Genomic DNA, 16,905 nt, shown 5'->3' with positions numbered 1-16,905 from the left:
CTTTGAAACATAATATAAACACTAGAGAAACACATTAGTTCACACCGAGCATCAAAAGATACTTTATGATAGCTATACCTATATCCCACCATGCACTGTTGCGGGGCACCTAAGAACCAAATCCATCCCGTGGATAAGATATGCCAGGTGGCGGCAGGCCAGTGGGGGGAATCGACCGTGGCGCCCTGCGCACCGGCTGGGGATAATCCGCGCGGCATGCAATTTGAGGCCATTGCACCCTTGGCTCCTACTCACTCTCTCTCCCCATCCGCGCCAGTCCAACCAAGTCAGCACCCGCGCGCGGCAAGGAGTTCACGCCCATGGCGAGCACCAACATGGCGTCGGCCACCTCGCGGTTCATGCTGGCCGCGGGCGTGCCCACCGCCAGTAGCGGCAGCGGCCGCGTCAGCTTCGCCTCGGCGCCCAACCGGCTTGGCAGGAGGCTTGTGGTCCGGGCCGATGAGGAGTCCCCGGCAGAGCCGGCGCCGACGGCGGAAGGGGAGGGCGCCGTGGCCACCAAGCCCAAGGCCGAGAAGCCGCCGCCGATCGGGCCCAAGAGAGGCGCCAAGGTTCACACTCGCTAGCTCCTCTCAAACTGCCACCGATTTGATGCTATTTTATTTGGTCTCTGACATGATCCTTGCTTGTGCCACTGATCGGTCGCCAGGTGAAGATCCTGAGGCGGGAGTCCTACTGGTACAACGGGATCGGCAACGTCGTCACCGTCGATCAGGTTAATTTACTAGCTCACTATCTCCTCATCATCGACGCTTGTCCGTTTACTAGAGAATCATACTGTTCACAATATAATTTATATATACGTGTATGCAGGATCCTAACACCCGTTACCCGGTGGTGGTGCGGTTCAACAAGGTGAACTACGCCGGCGTGTCTACCAACAACTACGCCTTGGACGAGATCCTCGAGGTGAAATGAGTGAGGCCAGTCTGCTCAAGGACCCCATGCTCCTGTGTGATTTGTAGTTGTGAAGTGAGGCTGCTGCCTAGCTGCTACGTTAGCTGCTAGCGTCACAACATCAATCTTGTAATAGCTTAATCTCCACAATCATCATGTAATTTATTGCATGCTTCATTCACCGTGGACTCAATAATCTCTCTTGCTCTAAAATCGATGTATTCGTTTTTCTTGTGATTTTGTACATGCACATAAATTTCTCTCTGGAAACATTGTTTGTGCTAACAACACACTCATGCAATCAAACTAGCTACTCCACGATATTCAGTGTGAAGTTGGTCGCGTACGGTGAGGAGATGTTGTCGTGCCCTGTAGATGGTATGGTCCGAAGCATGGTCTTGTGCTTGTTGTTTGACTTGTGCCCGCTTGATTTCTACTGAGAGCCGAGGCCGGGGCCGAGGGCTCGGTCACATACCCGAGCCCCCCTGACGAAGGGGTTGCCCATGCCGTAGTGGTTGACACAGTACTGAGTTTGGCAAAAGCCCCTAAGTAATACGTCAGCTCTACAGTGTATGGTGATGTTGGACGCCTCTCCGTTGTGGATATTGAGGTTAGAGCCAGGCTCGGGCGAGGCGGAAGTCCGCCCAAGGTCGCGACCGAGCCCGTTCCAGGATTCGAAAACGTGCGCACCATAGTTGAAGGAGTGGCCTCCTGCGGGATTCGCGGGGAGTAGGTAGCCGAGGCTGGGCTCGGGTGAGGCAGGGTTTATCCCGAGGCCAAGGTCGACTTCAGGCGAGGTAGAGTTTGCGCCCGAGGGCCAGCCTACACTCTTGTCGTATTTTACGTCCCCAAGGCCTCGAAGGAGTGGTTGACTCCTTCAAGGTCTTAATATTTCCCTTCGTAGATGTTGTTGACTTCATCTGTCACCTGGCTGTGGCCTGGTGCAAAGGCATCCCCCGAGTTCCTACGCCGAGTTGCTGGAGTTTCCAACAAATTTGTCATAGCATGGGTGCAAGGGCAGCCCCCGAGCCTCTGCACAGGGCGAGAGGACGATCGAGGGGTGTCTTGACTTTTCGGTGATACGCCTCTTCGTCACCTTTCCGCAAGGAGGAAGAAGGGAAAAGCACCATGCTACCCTTAGTGGGTGACGCGCATGACGTCTCTAGTGAGCTGTTAACGGGTAATCCGAGTGAAGGCTCGAGCTCCATTTGATAGGAGTCGGCTAGTGGTCCGGAGACGCGCCCCAAAAGTACCTACGAGTGATTCGCCTGGTCCCGGACCCGTTTGATGGGGTCCGAGGGCTCGATGCCTCCCTCTGATGTGATACTGTCACGAATGGCTCCCGGGGGTCTCGAATATGTCTTGGGGTACCTCGGGATTGTAGCCCGAGCCTTGGCCATGTACGGACGTACCCATAACCATCCCTGACTCTATGCTCTAGGGCGGTTGTCAAACCCTTCCGAGGGCCAACCAACCAACCCCTGATCAGTAAAGGGCTCGGAGCCCATGTGCTCTAGGGCGGTTTCCCAAACCCTGCAGAGGGTTTAACCTTCGAACCCCTAAACATTATGTGGCCTTTCCAGTCTTCCTTTGCGAGGAAGGAAGTCCGAGGGGGCGTCCTCTCCCTGCTACATATGGAGGAATGGAAAAAGGGAGAGAGAGAGGCACACCTTTTGATGCACTTAGCCAGGGAGGCAAAGCGGCGCCTGTTGTCTTGCGTCAACCAGACTAGAAATGTGAACCGCAGGCAAAAATTAATGCGATGGGACGTGACGGCCCGCGGGCCGACCATTACGGCGCGCGTGCGCCTGGAATTCGAATAGACCATGCCCACTCCCGGATTTGACTCGGGGAGGCTCGGCCCATCCCTCGATGAGTCCGCCCAATCCCTATATATTCACCCGAGAGGGGATTCTCTCGGTTCCTTACCTTGCTCTTGCCTCCTAGCCCTAGCCACCTTTGCCTTAGCCACAGAAAGTGACAAAAGTGATCCGCCCTCCCCTTCGTCTTCCTCCTCAGTTGCAATGGCTGAGAAGCTGAGTGTTGTTCCTCGCCGCGACCCATGGCCCATTTGCAGGCCATGGGGATGCAGGTCTGCTCCGCCCCCGCTCCTACGGGGTGCACCCTGAGTGGCTCGCTCTAAGGGACGAGCAGGAGCTAGCCCTGTCCGCTGGCTATGTGGGGAGCTTCACCTCTTTCCATGAGCGAGGGTTCGTGGTTCCCGTGAGCCATTTCATGCGGGCGCTCTCGCATTACTATGGGGTGGAGCTTCACAACTTCAACCCCAACTCCATCGCCCAGGCGGCCAGCTTCACCGTGGTCTATGAGGGGTATCTAGGGATCGAGCCCCATTGGGACCTATGGCTCCACCTATTCCGGTGGAGCCGTTCTCCCTCTCCATGGACGTGAAGAAGGTGCATCATGCGGTGAGGGCCGGTGGCTGCACGCTCTAGCTGCGATTGGATCGAGTGTAGGTCTACATCCCTACCACACTCACATCGTCGAACAAGGGGTGGCAGGGTCGCTGGTTCTACCTCCGCAACGACGACGAGCGGTTGTCGGTGCATACCTAGCACGTCGTCTTCACGACGAGGGAACACTCGAGAAGGGACGCTCCGTGTCACACCCAGTTTTAGAAGGCAAACCGAATGCGAACCATGTACGTGCCAGGATCAAAAACTCATGTACACATCGATTACATAGTTGGACATCATCACACATTGCTCAAAGTAATAGCGGAAATAGTACTTTATTACATCAATATGTCCACTTTTGCACATTTGCAAGGGAGTTGGATGTGTGTTTTCCCTTTTATTTGAGGATTTTTTTTCTTTTTCTTGCATTTTTCTGCATTTTCATCTTTCTTTGCAGTTTTGCAATATATATGCATTTGCACCTCATCATGTATATTCTTGAACTTCACTTGTGTATCTGTTAGAATGTCACTATGCTCTTTGTAGTATTTTCCTTATGTACATGATGGTGTTATGAGAAGCTTAAGCTCTTTTTGCTCATATTGATACCTTGTTGTTGAGCCAAGCCTGTTTTCATAATTGTGAACATGATTATTACTTGCTAAATCCAAAATTGTTCACCATTGAGATTTGCACCTAGCATGTGTAGGATGTGTTGAGATCCTTTTTGTTGTCACTAGTATCCTAGGTGGCTATGTCTCATGCTTTGAGTCACTCACTGTCTTGATACATTAGTTCTGTGCTAAAATCTAAATCAAGAAAAATGAAAAGGATAAAGACCGAGATGGGTTTGCATTTGCCACCACATCACTATATCGAGACTGCTTCTATTTACACTTTTAGAACTCGAGCAGTGTAGTGGATGATCCTAAATGTTGTCTTTAGCTTCTTATTGCTTTTCTGCATAGGCTACACGTAGTTGAAAAGTTAGACAATGACAATGCTTATAACCTCTCGCACTCATATGCTTTTAAGTAAAACTTGTGATCCGTTGCAAACTCCGAAAATTTACTCAATTTCATGATTACAAATCTATTTTGGCATGATGAGTGACAATTGTTTGGGGGTAGTTCACCCTATATACCTTTGACTAGCACTTGATTGATTTCATGCTTACATATGTCTAGTGTTGTTTTAGTGGGTGAACTAATATTTTGACATGCTTAAAACTGAATCAAAATGTTTACTCTTCACATATCTTGTGCATATGATCAGTTTGAGCATCTGTTAGCACGTGCATTTATTGCTGCACACATTGCACAACACCACTTAGAGCATTTTTACACTCTAATTGCTATACTCCTGAAGCTCCCGCATCCTCTGCATTTCCTACATTCTCTTTTTGACCCTTGCATTCTCTAAGGGGGAGTTGGCTTCTTTTCCTTTTTACCCTGTTTTGATGCTTACTGAGTGTACTTGTCAACAAGGGGATAATTTCAGATACATGGTACATGGGGAGAAGTTTTTGTACTTGGGGGAGAAGTCTTTGTGAGAATTGTGTTTTTAGGTTGCCTTTTGGGGTGGGGGGATCTTGGTGATGTCCAATTGGGAAAGATTTTGGGGAGTTTTTCTCATATACATCATTTTGTTGAGGATGCCTGACCTTCTGTGAGGTTTTTGAGATGGGCTTTAGGGAGAGACATTTTTGACTGGAGGAGTTATTGAGCCATGGGGAGTTTATGCTAGTTGTGTTGAGCCTTTTCCTCTTTCTAGGGTACTAGTTTTGATTTCAGCTTTTGTGCTGATTTTACGCTCCAATTTGGTTTTGACTACTGGCTAGTGGTGTTGAGCCCTTTCTGCATCTTCTTGAGGACTAGTCATTTTTCTCGCTTTGTCGTGATGAGTTGTTGCCCATTTCCTTGGGGACCAGGCTTTGCTCACTCCAGATGACCTATTTCAGCTTTTGTCTGGCTTTTGGTCATCTAAGTGAGCTTCTCTTCTTCTTCCTTCTTCTGCTGATATATGTTCCATGGTGGTGTTGACAATGCACTTGTTAAGGTGGAGATTGCAAACATAAGGTTGACTTGTCCCTTGTGGTTCGGGTTGATGATGAGTGATTGTCAACCTAGGTAGTACTTTGGTGTAGTCGATGGACTAACCAGAGTACAAGAGCTTGTGTTGTGCAACCATGTCTGCTGCCTCATGGTGTGCAGATGTGGAACACAGGTATAGCGGTCGACGACGAATATGAAGGTCATGTGGGTTCGTGCCGATGGACCGGGAGTAGCGAAGGACGAGCACCTGGACTTGACCCAGGGACCAGAAAAAGTCGGGTGACTAACCACAGTGACTGATACCTAAGACACACACTAGCGTGAGGACATGGTAGAGCAAATCGTGTCGCTGGCATGGTCGAGGACTGGTGGGACACGTCTCTAGGACATGGGGGATGCCCATGCAGTGCGCTACTCACGGTAGTTTCAGTGGTTGAGCCTCAAACCACCCATCGACTAGTTTTGCCGAGTTTGGGCCTCAAAGCTCGGTGGTGCGGTTCTGGATGAAATCGAAGGCAGCACGTGGCGTCATTGTGGTGGGCGCGTCGAGGCGAAGCAACTTCATGTGTAGCGCATGGCCGTCAGATCAAAATCCTAGGAGTTGGTCCATTTCGCCCCAGCTAATTGGATAGATTCTATGTATCTAAGTGTAGTTTAGACTAGTGAAATAACCCTCTATAAATAGATGTGTAGGTTGTTGTGGACAACCATCTCTTTGGCTATCTCATTAGGCTCTTATTTAGAAAACCCTAGTTTCCATTTCTCTATTTTAGCCTAGGATCCATAGATGCTTTAAACTTGATGTCTGTGTTTTTGTACTCATCATTTCATCATTCAAAGGAAGGGTGGCCAGATCCATCTACATAGTTTATCAAATCGTGTGCTCAAATTGTCTTTCCTGCATTTTTGATTTGGGTTTGTCCTCGCCTTCTTCTCTTCCCTTCTCTCTTTGTATTTTAGAAGAACCATCGAGTTTTTGAGTTGTGGTTGTTGTTGGGAGGTGAGATACACTCTTTGGATCACTGCTTACACCTAGTTGGTGTAGTTTTTTTATCGTGATCCGAGTTGACCTCGTTTTGAGTTCGTTTGAGAAAAACCCAACAAAAACCCAATCCTCTTCGGGATTTTTGATTTGCGCATGGAATTTTGATTTGTTCACGATCATACTTCACAAACATCTTCTTTTCATCTGTGCTTGCTTCCTTTGAAGTTTTAGGAAATTCTGTGCAGGTTTTGAGGGGTGGCACTACCGCGACCAAGCACTGACACTACCTATTTTTGCAGTTCTTCTTCTGGTTTTCTGTAGAAAGTTGAGCAGTCTATTGTCTAACAGTTTGGTACAGTCAATCGACACTGAGGTGCTATTTGTTTCGTCTGTTTGCTCCGAGATCCAATTACAACACAATTTTACATTTAGTTTCGACATGCTACAAATCCGTGTTTGTTACTTTTTCCATTAAGATCGCGGTGGTATCCATTCACGTACTCATAACCAAACAAGACCTGAATTGAGTTGTACAAACAACACCTGAATTGAGTTGTACAGTTCTTTGTTGTTTTTGGTGTCACGTGTTCATGTCGAAGATTGGGATAAGTCACGATGATCTCAAATCAGGGGCGTGCCTCATTCAATTCAATGGTATTCAATTGAATACCCATTATTTTGAAAAAACAACATATACATATATAGTATATATACATAGGAAATAAGAAATGAATCAAATAAGTGGAGGAATTTCTGTTAACTTAGACCAAAATATCTCCAATATCCTTGCTACTTCCTATACCCACCCAGCCCAATAAATTGTTGTGTGATTGTGTCCAATGAGATCCAATGGAGTGATATAGCCCATCTTAGTATCTCATGACAAAAAATCTTCAAACCCTATTGTCGTACCATGGAAGAGTTGTCAGGTCGTGGTGGGACATTAGCGACAGCGCGAGGCATTAGCGATTGGAAAGAGCCAAATATGATAAGTATCTAGCCAACAACCGAGCAATAGCTTCTGGTGCATTTCGATTTAAATTTTTTGAAATAGTTGTATGAAATTTGAGTTTAGTAGACTAGTTATTGGATCGGTTTATGACTATATTGTGTGTGCTTAATTATAGATTATATATAATTAACTATATATATACTAATAAACAAGCTTTATGTCTAGAAAAAATTTTATTCTAATTTTTTTGAATACCCGTGTTGGGACCATGCTTCGTCGCCGAAGGTCCTACAAAAAGAAACAGTTTCAACTGAAGCTGCTTGAACATGATGCCGAAGACACCGTTCACGAAGCTTCGGAGCTACAGCATATACGAAGACGAAGGGTTGAACCGACTTAAAGATAAAATGACCTTTTAGCCTTCAAAGGTCTGAGTCATTGTTGTAAACTTTTATGAGGGGCATAATTGTAATTCCTCATGGGCTGTGTCCTGTGCCTATAAATAGTGAACAGTATTCCTTTACTGTTCACGCATTTCTGTAATTGTTAACGCATCACTCGGGAATTATTGTTTGTCAAGGCAAAGGTATAAATGTACCTAAACGTTGTATTCAAATATCTTAAATTCATATAATAAGATATGTGAATGATGTCATTTATTTTCAATGTATTTACCTTTAGTGTCCCATGTTTTATTTTACTTTGTATTATCCTTATAAGTTTAATTACGAAGATGAAACCTTCGTAATATTATGTTCGTGACCTTCGTCCGAAGTTCATTAAATCCTTATGGAGATAATGCTTCGGCGGATGAAGGGCATTAATATTTAACATTTTATGTTGCCTTGTTCTTAATTCATAGCATTCAAGAACAAGTCCCCAACATTGACGCCCACCTCCGGTGAACTCACTTCCACTTTTTTTGAGCTGATGGCTTCGTTCAACAATCAAGCTGGAGCTACTTCGGCTTCGAAGCTGGTACTCCCGATAACAGGCGGTTCATGCTCAGAGCCAGCTAACAAGAAGCAGAAGAAGGAGGCACAGAGAAGGGTACAGCATGTCGGGGTGCAAGGACCCTTCATCAAGTCAAGATGGTCTCACATTCCAATTACCTTCTCTCAAGAGGATCTTCAACTCAAGGATTACCCACACAACGATGCTATGGTTATCTCTTGTGTGATCAAAGGATTCCTGGTCCATAATGTTTTGGTTGATACAGGCAGCGCAGCTGATATCATATTTGCTAAGGCCTTCAGACAGATGCAAGAGCCCGAGGACAAAATCCATGATGCCACACATCCCCTTTGTGGCTTCGGAGGAAGACAGATCGTAGCACTTGGAAAAATCACAATGCCAGTAACCTTCGGATTCATTAACAACACAAGGATTGAACAAATTGTATTTGATATTGTTGACATGGAATACCCTTACAATGCAATCATTGGTCGTGGTACTCTCAATGCCTTCGAAGCAATTCTTCATCCAGCTTATCTTTGCATGAAGATACCTTCGGACCGAGGGCCCATTGCTATTCATGGAAGTCAGGAAGCTGCCAGAAGGGCCGAAGGAAATTGGACAGATTCAAAAGCAATCCATAATATAGATGGAGCTGAAGCTTGTGAGCAACACAAGTTCAGAAGGGAAAAAGCTGCTTCGGCTGATCAGCCGAAGCCCATGCTCTTGTGTGAGGATATAGCAGAGCAGAAGGTGCTCTTGGGATCCCAACTGTCCGAAGAGCAGGAGAAAACCTTGATAAGGTTTTTGTTCAACAACAAAGATGTTTTTGCTTGGTCAGCTAATGATCTTTGTGGAGTCAACAGGGATGTTATTGAACACTCGCTCAATGTTGATCCATCCTTCAGACCCAGAAAACAGAGGCTTCGGAAGATGTCTGATGACAAGGCCGAAGGTGCTCAGAATGAAGTGAAAAGACTCCTCAGTGCTGGAGTTATCAGAGAGGTAACATACCCAGAATGGTTGGCTAACACTGTTATGGTAAAGAAGGCCAATGGTAAATGGAGAATGTGTATCGATTTTACTGATCTCAATAAGGCCTGTCCAAAGGACGAGTTTCCATTGCCAAGGATAGATTCCTTAGTCGATGCAGCAGCTTCATCATAGCTTATGAGTCTACTGGATTGCTATTCAGGCTATCACCAAATTTGGATGAAGAAGGAGGATGAACCGAAAACTAGCTTCATAACCCCCAGTGGAACATATTGTTACCTTCGGATGCCCGAGGGGCTTAAGAATGCTGGAGGAAGTTTCAGCAGAATGACGACGAAGGTCCTCCATTCTCAGATAGGCAGGAATGTGCTAACTTATGTTGATGATATCATTGTAAAAAGCACGAAGCAAGATAATCACATTGCTGATCTGCAGGAGACCTTCGCTAATTTCAGACAGGCTGGTTTAAAGCTGAATCCAGAAAAATGTGTCTTTGGAGTGAAGAAGGGGAAATTTCTTGGTTGTCTAGTTTCAACAAAGGGAATTGAGGCTAATCCAAGCAAAATCGAAGCTATACTTCGAATGGAACCACCAAGTACAAAGAAGGGGGCTCAAAGATTGACAGGAAGGCTGGCATCTCTCAACAAATTCATATCTAGATCAGCAGAGAGAAATTTACCATTTTTCGAAGTGCTGAAGTTAGCCGAAGTTTTTCAATGGGGACCAGTCCAGCAGAGAGCCTTCGAAGAACTGAAGCAATATTTGATAGATCTAACAACACTAACTCCACCAACGCCAGGGGCTCCTTTGTTATTATATGTGGCAGCTTCGCACTCACCGGTAAGTGCAGCACTTGTCCAGGAGAAGCTTGAAGGCCAAGTCAAGAAGCAGGCCCCAATATATTTTGTATCCGAAGTTCTTAGTTTATCAAAGAAAAATTATATAGAATTGGAGAAAGTACTGTATGCTGTTTTGATGGCCTCCAGGAAGCTTCGGCATTATTTTCAAGCTTACAACATAATTGTTCCTTCTTCAGAACCTTTGAAGAATATTATGAGAAACCGAGAAGCTACTGGAAGGATTGGAAAATGGGCTGCAGAGCTCAATGAATTTTGTATCGATTATGTCCACAGATCTTCGATTCAGTCCTAAGCGTTGGCAGACTTCATTGCTGACTGGACGCCAGGGGCTCAGGAGGAAGAAACGAATAAAGATGCCGAAGCATGGACAGTGTTTTGCGATGGGTCTTGGGGAACCTTCGGAGCAGGAGCAGCTGCTGTGTTGGTTTCACCTTCCAAGGTTAAAACTTGTTATGCGGCAAGACTTGATTTCAGTTGTACAAACAATATTGCTGAATACGAAGCTCTGCTCTTGGGTCTTCGGAAGTTAAAGGCAATGGGGATCAGAAGGGCCATTCTTAAAACTGATTCCCAAGTTATTTCTGGTCATGTTGACAAGAGCTATAAAGCAAGAGATCCGAAACTTGAAAAATATTTAGATACAGTCCGAAGGATCGAGGCTTCCTTTGAAGGATTCTCTGTTAAAAATATTCCTCGTGGAGAAAATGAATATGCTGATCTATTGGCCAAGTCAGCAGCACAGGGGCTGCCTTTACCTTCGGAAGTATTGTTCGAAACAATAAAAGCACCTTTGGTCGAGCTTCTTGAAAGAGCGGTCCTCAATATATCCCATGTCTATAGTGAAGATTGGAGAACTGAAATCATCTCTTTCCTTCAGGGTAATTTTCTTTTAGACAACGAAGCTTACAACAAAAGAATAGAAGCAAGAGCTCGACCATATGTCATAATAGAAGGGGAGCTGTACAAGCGTGGGGTCTGCTCCCCGTTGCTCAAGTGTTTATCTAGATCCGAAGGTATAGAATTAATGAAGGAAATACACGCAGGCCTATGTGGATCTCACATTGGATCTAGGCCTTTGCTTGGGAAAGTTTTTCGTCAAGAATTTTATTGGCCAAAGGCAGCTTCGGATGCAGCGGATTTAGTCCAAAAGTGCGAAGGTTGTCAGAAATGTGCAAGAGATCAAAAACAACCTTCGTCTTTAACTCAATTAATACAACCCACTTGGCCGTTGCAAAGGTGGGGCCTTGATTTACTAGGTTCATTACCACCAGCACAGGGAAACTTAAGATATGTTGTAGTGGCACTGGAATATTTTTCCAAGTGGATTGAGGCAAAGCCGCTAGCCACAATAACTTCGGTTACTATTCAAAAGTTTTTCTGGCAAAATATTGTTTGTCGCTTCGGAGTGCCGAAGGCCATTACTGTGGATAATGGGACACAGTTTGATTCTGAAGCTTTCAGAGAATTTTGTGATCAAATTGGCACGAAGATCCATTTTGCATCAGTTCGACATCCGGAGTCAAATGGACTTGTCGAACGAGCTAACGGGATCATAATGACAGGAATAATGAAGTCAATCTTCAATCAGCCCAGGGGAAAGTGGCCAGACGAGTTAATCAAAGTGGTATGGAGCCATAACACAACCATGTCAAGATCAACGGGCTTTACGCCTTTCAAACTATTGTTTGGGGATGAAGCAATAACCCCGAAAGAGGCCAAAGCAGGATCAATAAGAACGGTAGCTTCGGCAGAAGGTGAAGACGAAGTTGATTGCTCTGTGGAAAAAGATGCTATAGAAGGGATCAGACTTCAGGCTGTGGAAAACATCAATAAATATCAAGCCGAAACAATAAAATGGCGTGACAGAAAGGTTAAGCTGAAGAACATTGAACCAGGACATCTGGTGCTTCGAAGAGTAGCCAACCCTGAGACAGTGGGCAAATTACAGCTGAAGTGGGAAGGACCTTTTTTGGTAGTATCTTCGTCAAGACCCGGTTCCTATAGATTGAAGGATATGGACGGCAACGACATCCCTAGGTCATGGAATGCGGATGAGCTTCGGCGATATTATGTTTAATTCGATGTAATTCTTTCTATTCTTTTTTGTGGCACCCTTTTCCTTTCCAAAGGGGGAGAAAGGTTTTTAATGGGGCCACAACATGTAATTTTTCTTTCCTTATTTCGATTCTATAAAAGTGATATCCCCCAAAAAATGTAAATGTAAATGCCAAGGGAAAAGAAAAGAAAACAGGGAGAAGCTCAAAAGTCGTTCCTAAGGGAATGCAGAGCTTACAACGAAAAGTCAACGCTGATTCCGCTGAAAGTAAAAGGCGAAGAAGCTCCTAAGGGAGGCTTACAGCGAAAAGTCAACGCTGATTCCGCTGAAAGTAAAAGGCGAAGAAGCTCCTAAGGGAGGCTTACAGCGAAAAGTCAACGCTGATACACTGAAAAGTAAACGATGAAGCTGAAAAGTGAAAAGATTTGAATCATTCCCAATATTCATCTCCACAATACATTTCATCATGTCATTTGCACTCATAAACATTCATTTAGACATATATAGAATCATCATCATATCACACAAAAAGATAGGCGCTTCGGCAATAAGGAAAGACTTCGAAAAAGGAAAATTTTTTATGCTTCGTTATGTACGAAAAGAAGGGAAGGTGTTTTTCGCCTTCGGCTCAAAAAAGAAGTTTCGTCCACAACAAAGCAGATTGTACACAGATAGCGGAAACAAAATATATTACAAGGTATGTACAAATTTACATGAGTTTTTCCATAATAATATTACAAAAGTCTCTTCAGAATTTTTGCAGGAAAGAATATTGTAGCAACTGTCAAGCTTCAGCTTCGTCATGCTTCAGCTTTGTCATACGTCTGCTTCGTCATACTTCAGCTTCGTCATCCTACGAATATTAAAGAACAGAATAAGAAAGGTGCAAATTTCAAGGAGAAGGTAAAAGTAACAAATATAAGCTTCTTACCGGCTTAAGATGACTTCGAGCTTCGTCACCCGCCATTTTCCGCCCGCCATTTACCCAAATTTGGGTCATAAATCTATTCCCGATACTTCGGGCCAGGCTTAGAATATCTATCAGATCTGATGATGATAAGCTGAAGTTGGGCCTATTAACAATTTTTCCATGCGTGCAACCAGCCTTCAGAAAAGCGGTAGCTGTGCCCCGAGAAGCTACCAGGGCGCAGAAGTCAGCATGGCCACCAATAACTTCAACAAGAGCATCAACCTCGCCTTCAATATATTCTAATGTGCTGGGCAAGTTTTCAGCTGAAGGTGTAAATTTTTCAGAGCTGGCTCCAATAGAATGAAACACATCCTTCAGCCGTTGTATGCATCGGCTGCCGAAGCTCAGGCATTTCTCTTGAAGCTCCTTCAAGGATTTTTGCAAATTTGAATTCTTTTCCATCTCAGTTTTAAGACTTGCTTCAAGGTGTTTCTTCTCCTGCTCAGATTTTTCTAGTTGTTTGACCAATTCATTCTTTAAACTGTTATTCTCGGCTTGGACCTCAGCCAAGGAGCCTTCCATAGACTGAATAACAAAGTCTTTCTTTTCTAATGCACCTTCGTGTTCTTTAGTCACGATTTCAAGGTCCTGGATGGTGAAGTCCTTCCTTTTCAGAACAACTTCATAATTTTCAACTTTTTCTTCCAAATCTTTGATGATAGTTTTGTTCTTCTCTTCTTCGAGATCTTGTTGCATTTTAGAACCTTACTCAATAGTATACTCTGCCAAAACAATCTTCGTCAGAAAATGACCTAAAAAATAAACAAAATAATAATAATAAAATTTGTTACCTTAAAATTAGCATAGAGCAGGCTTCCAGCGATATGGTGTCGTTGATATCTGCAGAGGTCAGCTTCTAGTTTCGGTAGGCCAACGCTTTTGGAGAGGGTTCTAACAACTTTGGCCTCGGTGCGGTTCCGAAGGCATCTTAGCTTCCCTTCGTTGACCCCACCAAATAGCGTAGCCCCTGGCTTATACCCGCAAAATATGGCATATTTTTTCAACTCTTCCTTTTCGGCGCCTGTTAGCTCTTGTCCAAGCAAATCTTGAAAGTTAAAACTTGCTTCTTCTAAAGCGTCATCGATCTGCTCCTTTCCCTTTCCAGTTGCCGTGGTTACCGCAGCCACAACAGCTTCTTCCTCAGCCATTTTCAAGAGAATATTGTTAATAACTTCAAGGGTGGTTTCCAGATTCGAACCTTCTGGGGTCCTAGCTTCGGCCCCAGCGACTTCGGCGTCGCCGGTTTCAGCTTCGGTGGTTTCCACTCTGGAAGCTTCGGCTGCGGCGCCTTCGGCTTCAGCGGTCTCGGCAAAAGCAATCTTTGACACTGTCGCCGGTGGCGGCGTCTGATGAATCACATCTGCTATTTGAATAATTCTTCGTTTTTTCGGCAGTGCAGGACTTTCTTCTACCGAAGCTGCTTTGTCCTTCTGAAAAAACTTCGTCAGTTCCGGTGCCAGCGGACTTAGCTTGACAGGCAAGGGTTCAGTCATTACCTTCATAATCTCTTCTACTTCGGCAACATAAGGTGTTGTAGGAGTGTCTTCTTCTCGAACCAACGTTTTTGGTTCTGGAGATGCAGTTTTCCTTTTTCTTGCAGCGGCCACCTTCGGCTCAGGGCTCAACTTTTTAGGACTCAGCTTTTCAGGAATCTCCTTTTTCTTCTTGGTCACTTTGGTGCTCTCTTCGTCAACGGTACTGGCAATTCTTTTTCTCTTCGGGCCGCCAGCATCTCCGCCCAGTCGCCCATAGTCAGGATATTCAAAGCCTATAGCATCAAGTACTCTGTTTAGCCTTCGTTTCGGCCGGGTGCCGAAGGCTGCTGTCATCAATTGGTCCTCTTTTTTAGAGTAATTTCCAAGAATTTCAGTACTCATTATTTCGATTGTATCGAGCCATTCTTGGCAGGGTGCCTTAAAATATTTCTTGAATATATAATGATAGGGTAGTCGGACAAGCTCCCCCTCTTTCCTCTCCTTTAAGCTTCGGCATAACCCATTCCTTCATAGTTGGAAATACTTTGAAAGCCAGGAATTCCTGCACCAAATCCCTAGTGCCAATGTGCTCTGCAATAATTCTGAATTCAGCTAGCGCCGTTGGGGTTGGACCTTCTGGTGTCATATTGCACTAGGGTCGGGTTTCTCCGAAGATTAGTTCAAGCGGACTCTGTACAAGCTTCTCCTTGTCGTCATCAACTTTGACGTAGAACCATTCCGATTTCCAGCCTGCCGGCCACTTGCTTCAATAGCTGATCACGGGAAATTTTGTAGTTTTCCGATATGCAAAGTTGTAACAACCAAAATTTTCATGTAGCCCATCCTTTCTGGCCTTAGTTTGGTAGTGTAGCTCGTGTACTCGGCAGAAACCTTCGGCAAATGGCTCCACAGCTTGGCTTCGGAGAGCCCAAATATAAACACTAAGCCTACCAATAACGTTAGGAGTTAGTTGGTGAAAATAGATCCCAAATTTTTTCAGCACATCAGCAATCATCCTATTCAAAGGAAATCTCAAACCAGCTTTGAGAAAACTCTTAAAAATCACTATTTCATCTTTTTGTGGCTTCGGGGTAATCTCTTCTCCACCAAAGCGAATCATCTTTTTCTCATCTTCTCTGAAGTAGCCCGACTTCACCATCTTCGGGAAATCAGCCTTCGAGATAGTCGACTTCCCGAAGTCCAGATGACTAGGCTTGCTCGGTACTACGATATTGTAATCATCGTCAGTACCAGCCTCCTCAATATCTGCTTGTTCTGCTTCAGCAGCAGGGGTGTCTTCTGATGTCATCAATCCAGATCGCTTCATTGCTTCAGAGATAGGAACAGTTTCCGCACCTTCGGCTTCGTCCCCTCGCGCTCAACTCTAGCAGTAGAGCGCACTCTGGCCATTTAATTTTGAATTTCTTGAAAAATTTCTTAGAAAATAATAACCTTCTCTTCCGAAGCTATTCTTCTGACGAAGCAAACACCAAATTGGAGCTTCGTTTGAATGCGAAAATCAAGCTTCGGCTATGGTTAAAAATTTTGGCAGCAAAACAGTGCAATAGCAATGAATGCTGTGGTAACTTCACACCTACTCGTCTGTTTATATAGTGCTGCAGGTAAGAAGGTGAATCGTCAGGATTTTTACACCAGGCAAACAGTTGCTCGCACCCGCTGAATGGTGGGCCGCAAAAATCAGAACAGTGAACCTGCATGGTGGGACCGCTACACGCTCGAAAGATGTATCGTTTCTCGACAACGAGCTCAGGAAAGGTGTTTTTTGGACCTTCGGCTTCCTGAAGCCTAAGAGACTTTTTTCACGGATCAAGCTCGTTACGAAAAACGATCTAGCACCGCGAAGGGGCTACTGTTGGGACCATGCTTCGTCGCCGAAGGTCCTGCAAAAAGAAACAGTTTCAACTGAAGCTGCTTGAACATGATGCCGAAGACACCGTTCACGAAGCTTCAGAGCTACAACATATACGAAGACGAAGGGTTGAACCGACTTAAAGATAAAATGACCTTTTAGCCTTCAAAGGTCTGAGTCATTGTTGTAAACTTTTATGAGGGGCATAATTGTAATTCCTCATGGGCTGTGTCCTGTGCCTATAAATAGTGAACAATATTCCTTTACTGTTCACGCATTCCTGTAATTGCTAACGCATCACTCGGGAATTATTGTTTGTCAAGGCAAAGGTATAAATGTACCTAATTGTTGTATTCAAATATCTTAAATTCATATAATAAGATATGTGAATGATGTCATTTATTTTC

General features: G+C 44.8%; 1 protein-coding gene across 1 annotated transcript; it reads left to right on the top strand.

Annotated features, from left to right (window-relative positions):
* Positions 1–231: 231 nt before the first annotated feature.
* On the top strand, positions 232–1,197 carry LOC100283327 (photosystem I reaction center subunit IV A). Its single transcript, NM_001156228.1, has 3 exons — positions 232–569; positions 668–733; positions 832–1,197. The coding sequence occupies exons 1-3, from the start codon at positions 321–323 to the stop codon at positions 934–936; spliced, it is 420 nt and encodes a 139-aa protein (NP_001149700.1). The 5' UTR covers positions 232–320; the 3' UTR covers positions 937–1,197.
* The last annotated feature ends 15,708 nt before the right edge of the window (positions 1,198–16,905 follow it).

The sequence above is a fragment of the Zea mays genome, chromosome 2, assembly GCF_902167145.1.
Source record: "Zea mays cultivar B73 chromosome 2, Zm-B73-REFERENCE-NAM-5.0, whole genome shotgun sequence".
NCBI classification, from domain to species: Eukaryota; Viridiplantae; Streptophyta; class Magnoliopsida; order Poales; family Poaceae; genus Zea; species Zea mays.
This window is presented reverse-complemented; position numbering and strand designations above follow the sequence as displayed.

What these genes read in the sequence shown, in the direction of transcription:
- LOC100283327 (NM_001156228.1), top strand. Translation starts at nt 321, where the DNA reads ATGGCGAGCACCAACATGGCGTCGGCCACCTCGCGGTTCATGCTGGCC. An exon ending in GGCCCAAGAGAGGCGCCAAG is followed by an intron (nt 570 to 667) that starts GTTCACACTCGC and finishes ATCGGTCGCCAG; the next exon opens with GTGAAGATCCTGAGGCGGGA. An exon ending in ACGTCGTCACCGTCGATCAG is followed by an intron (nt 734 to 831) that starts GTTAATTTACTA and finishes ACGTGTATGCAG; the next exon opens with GATCCTAACACCCGTTACCC.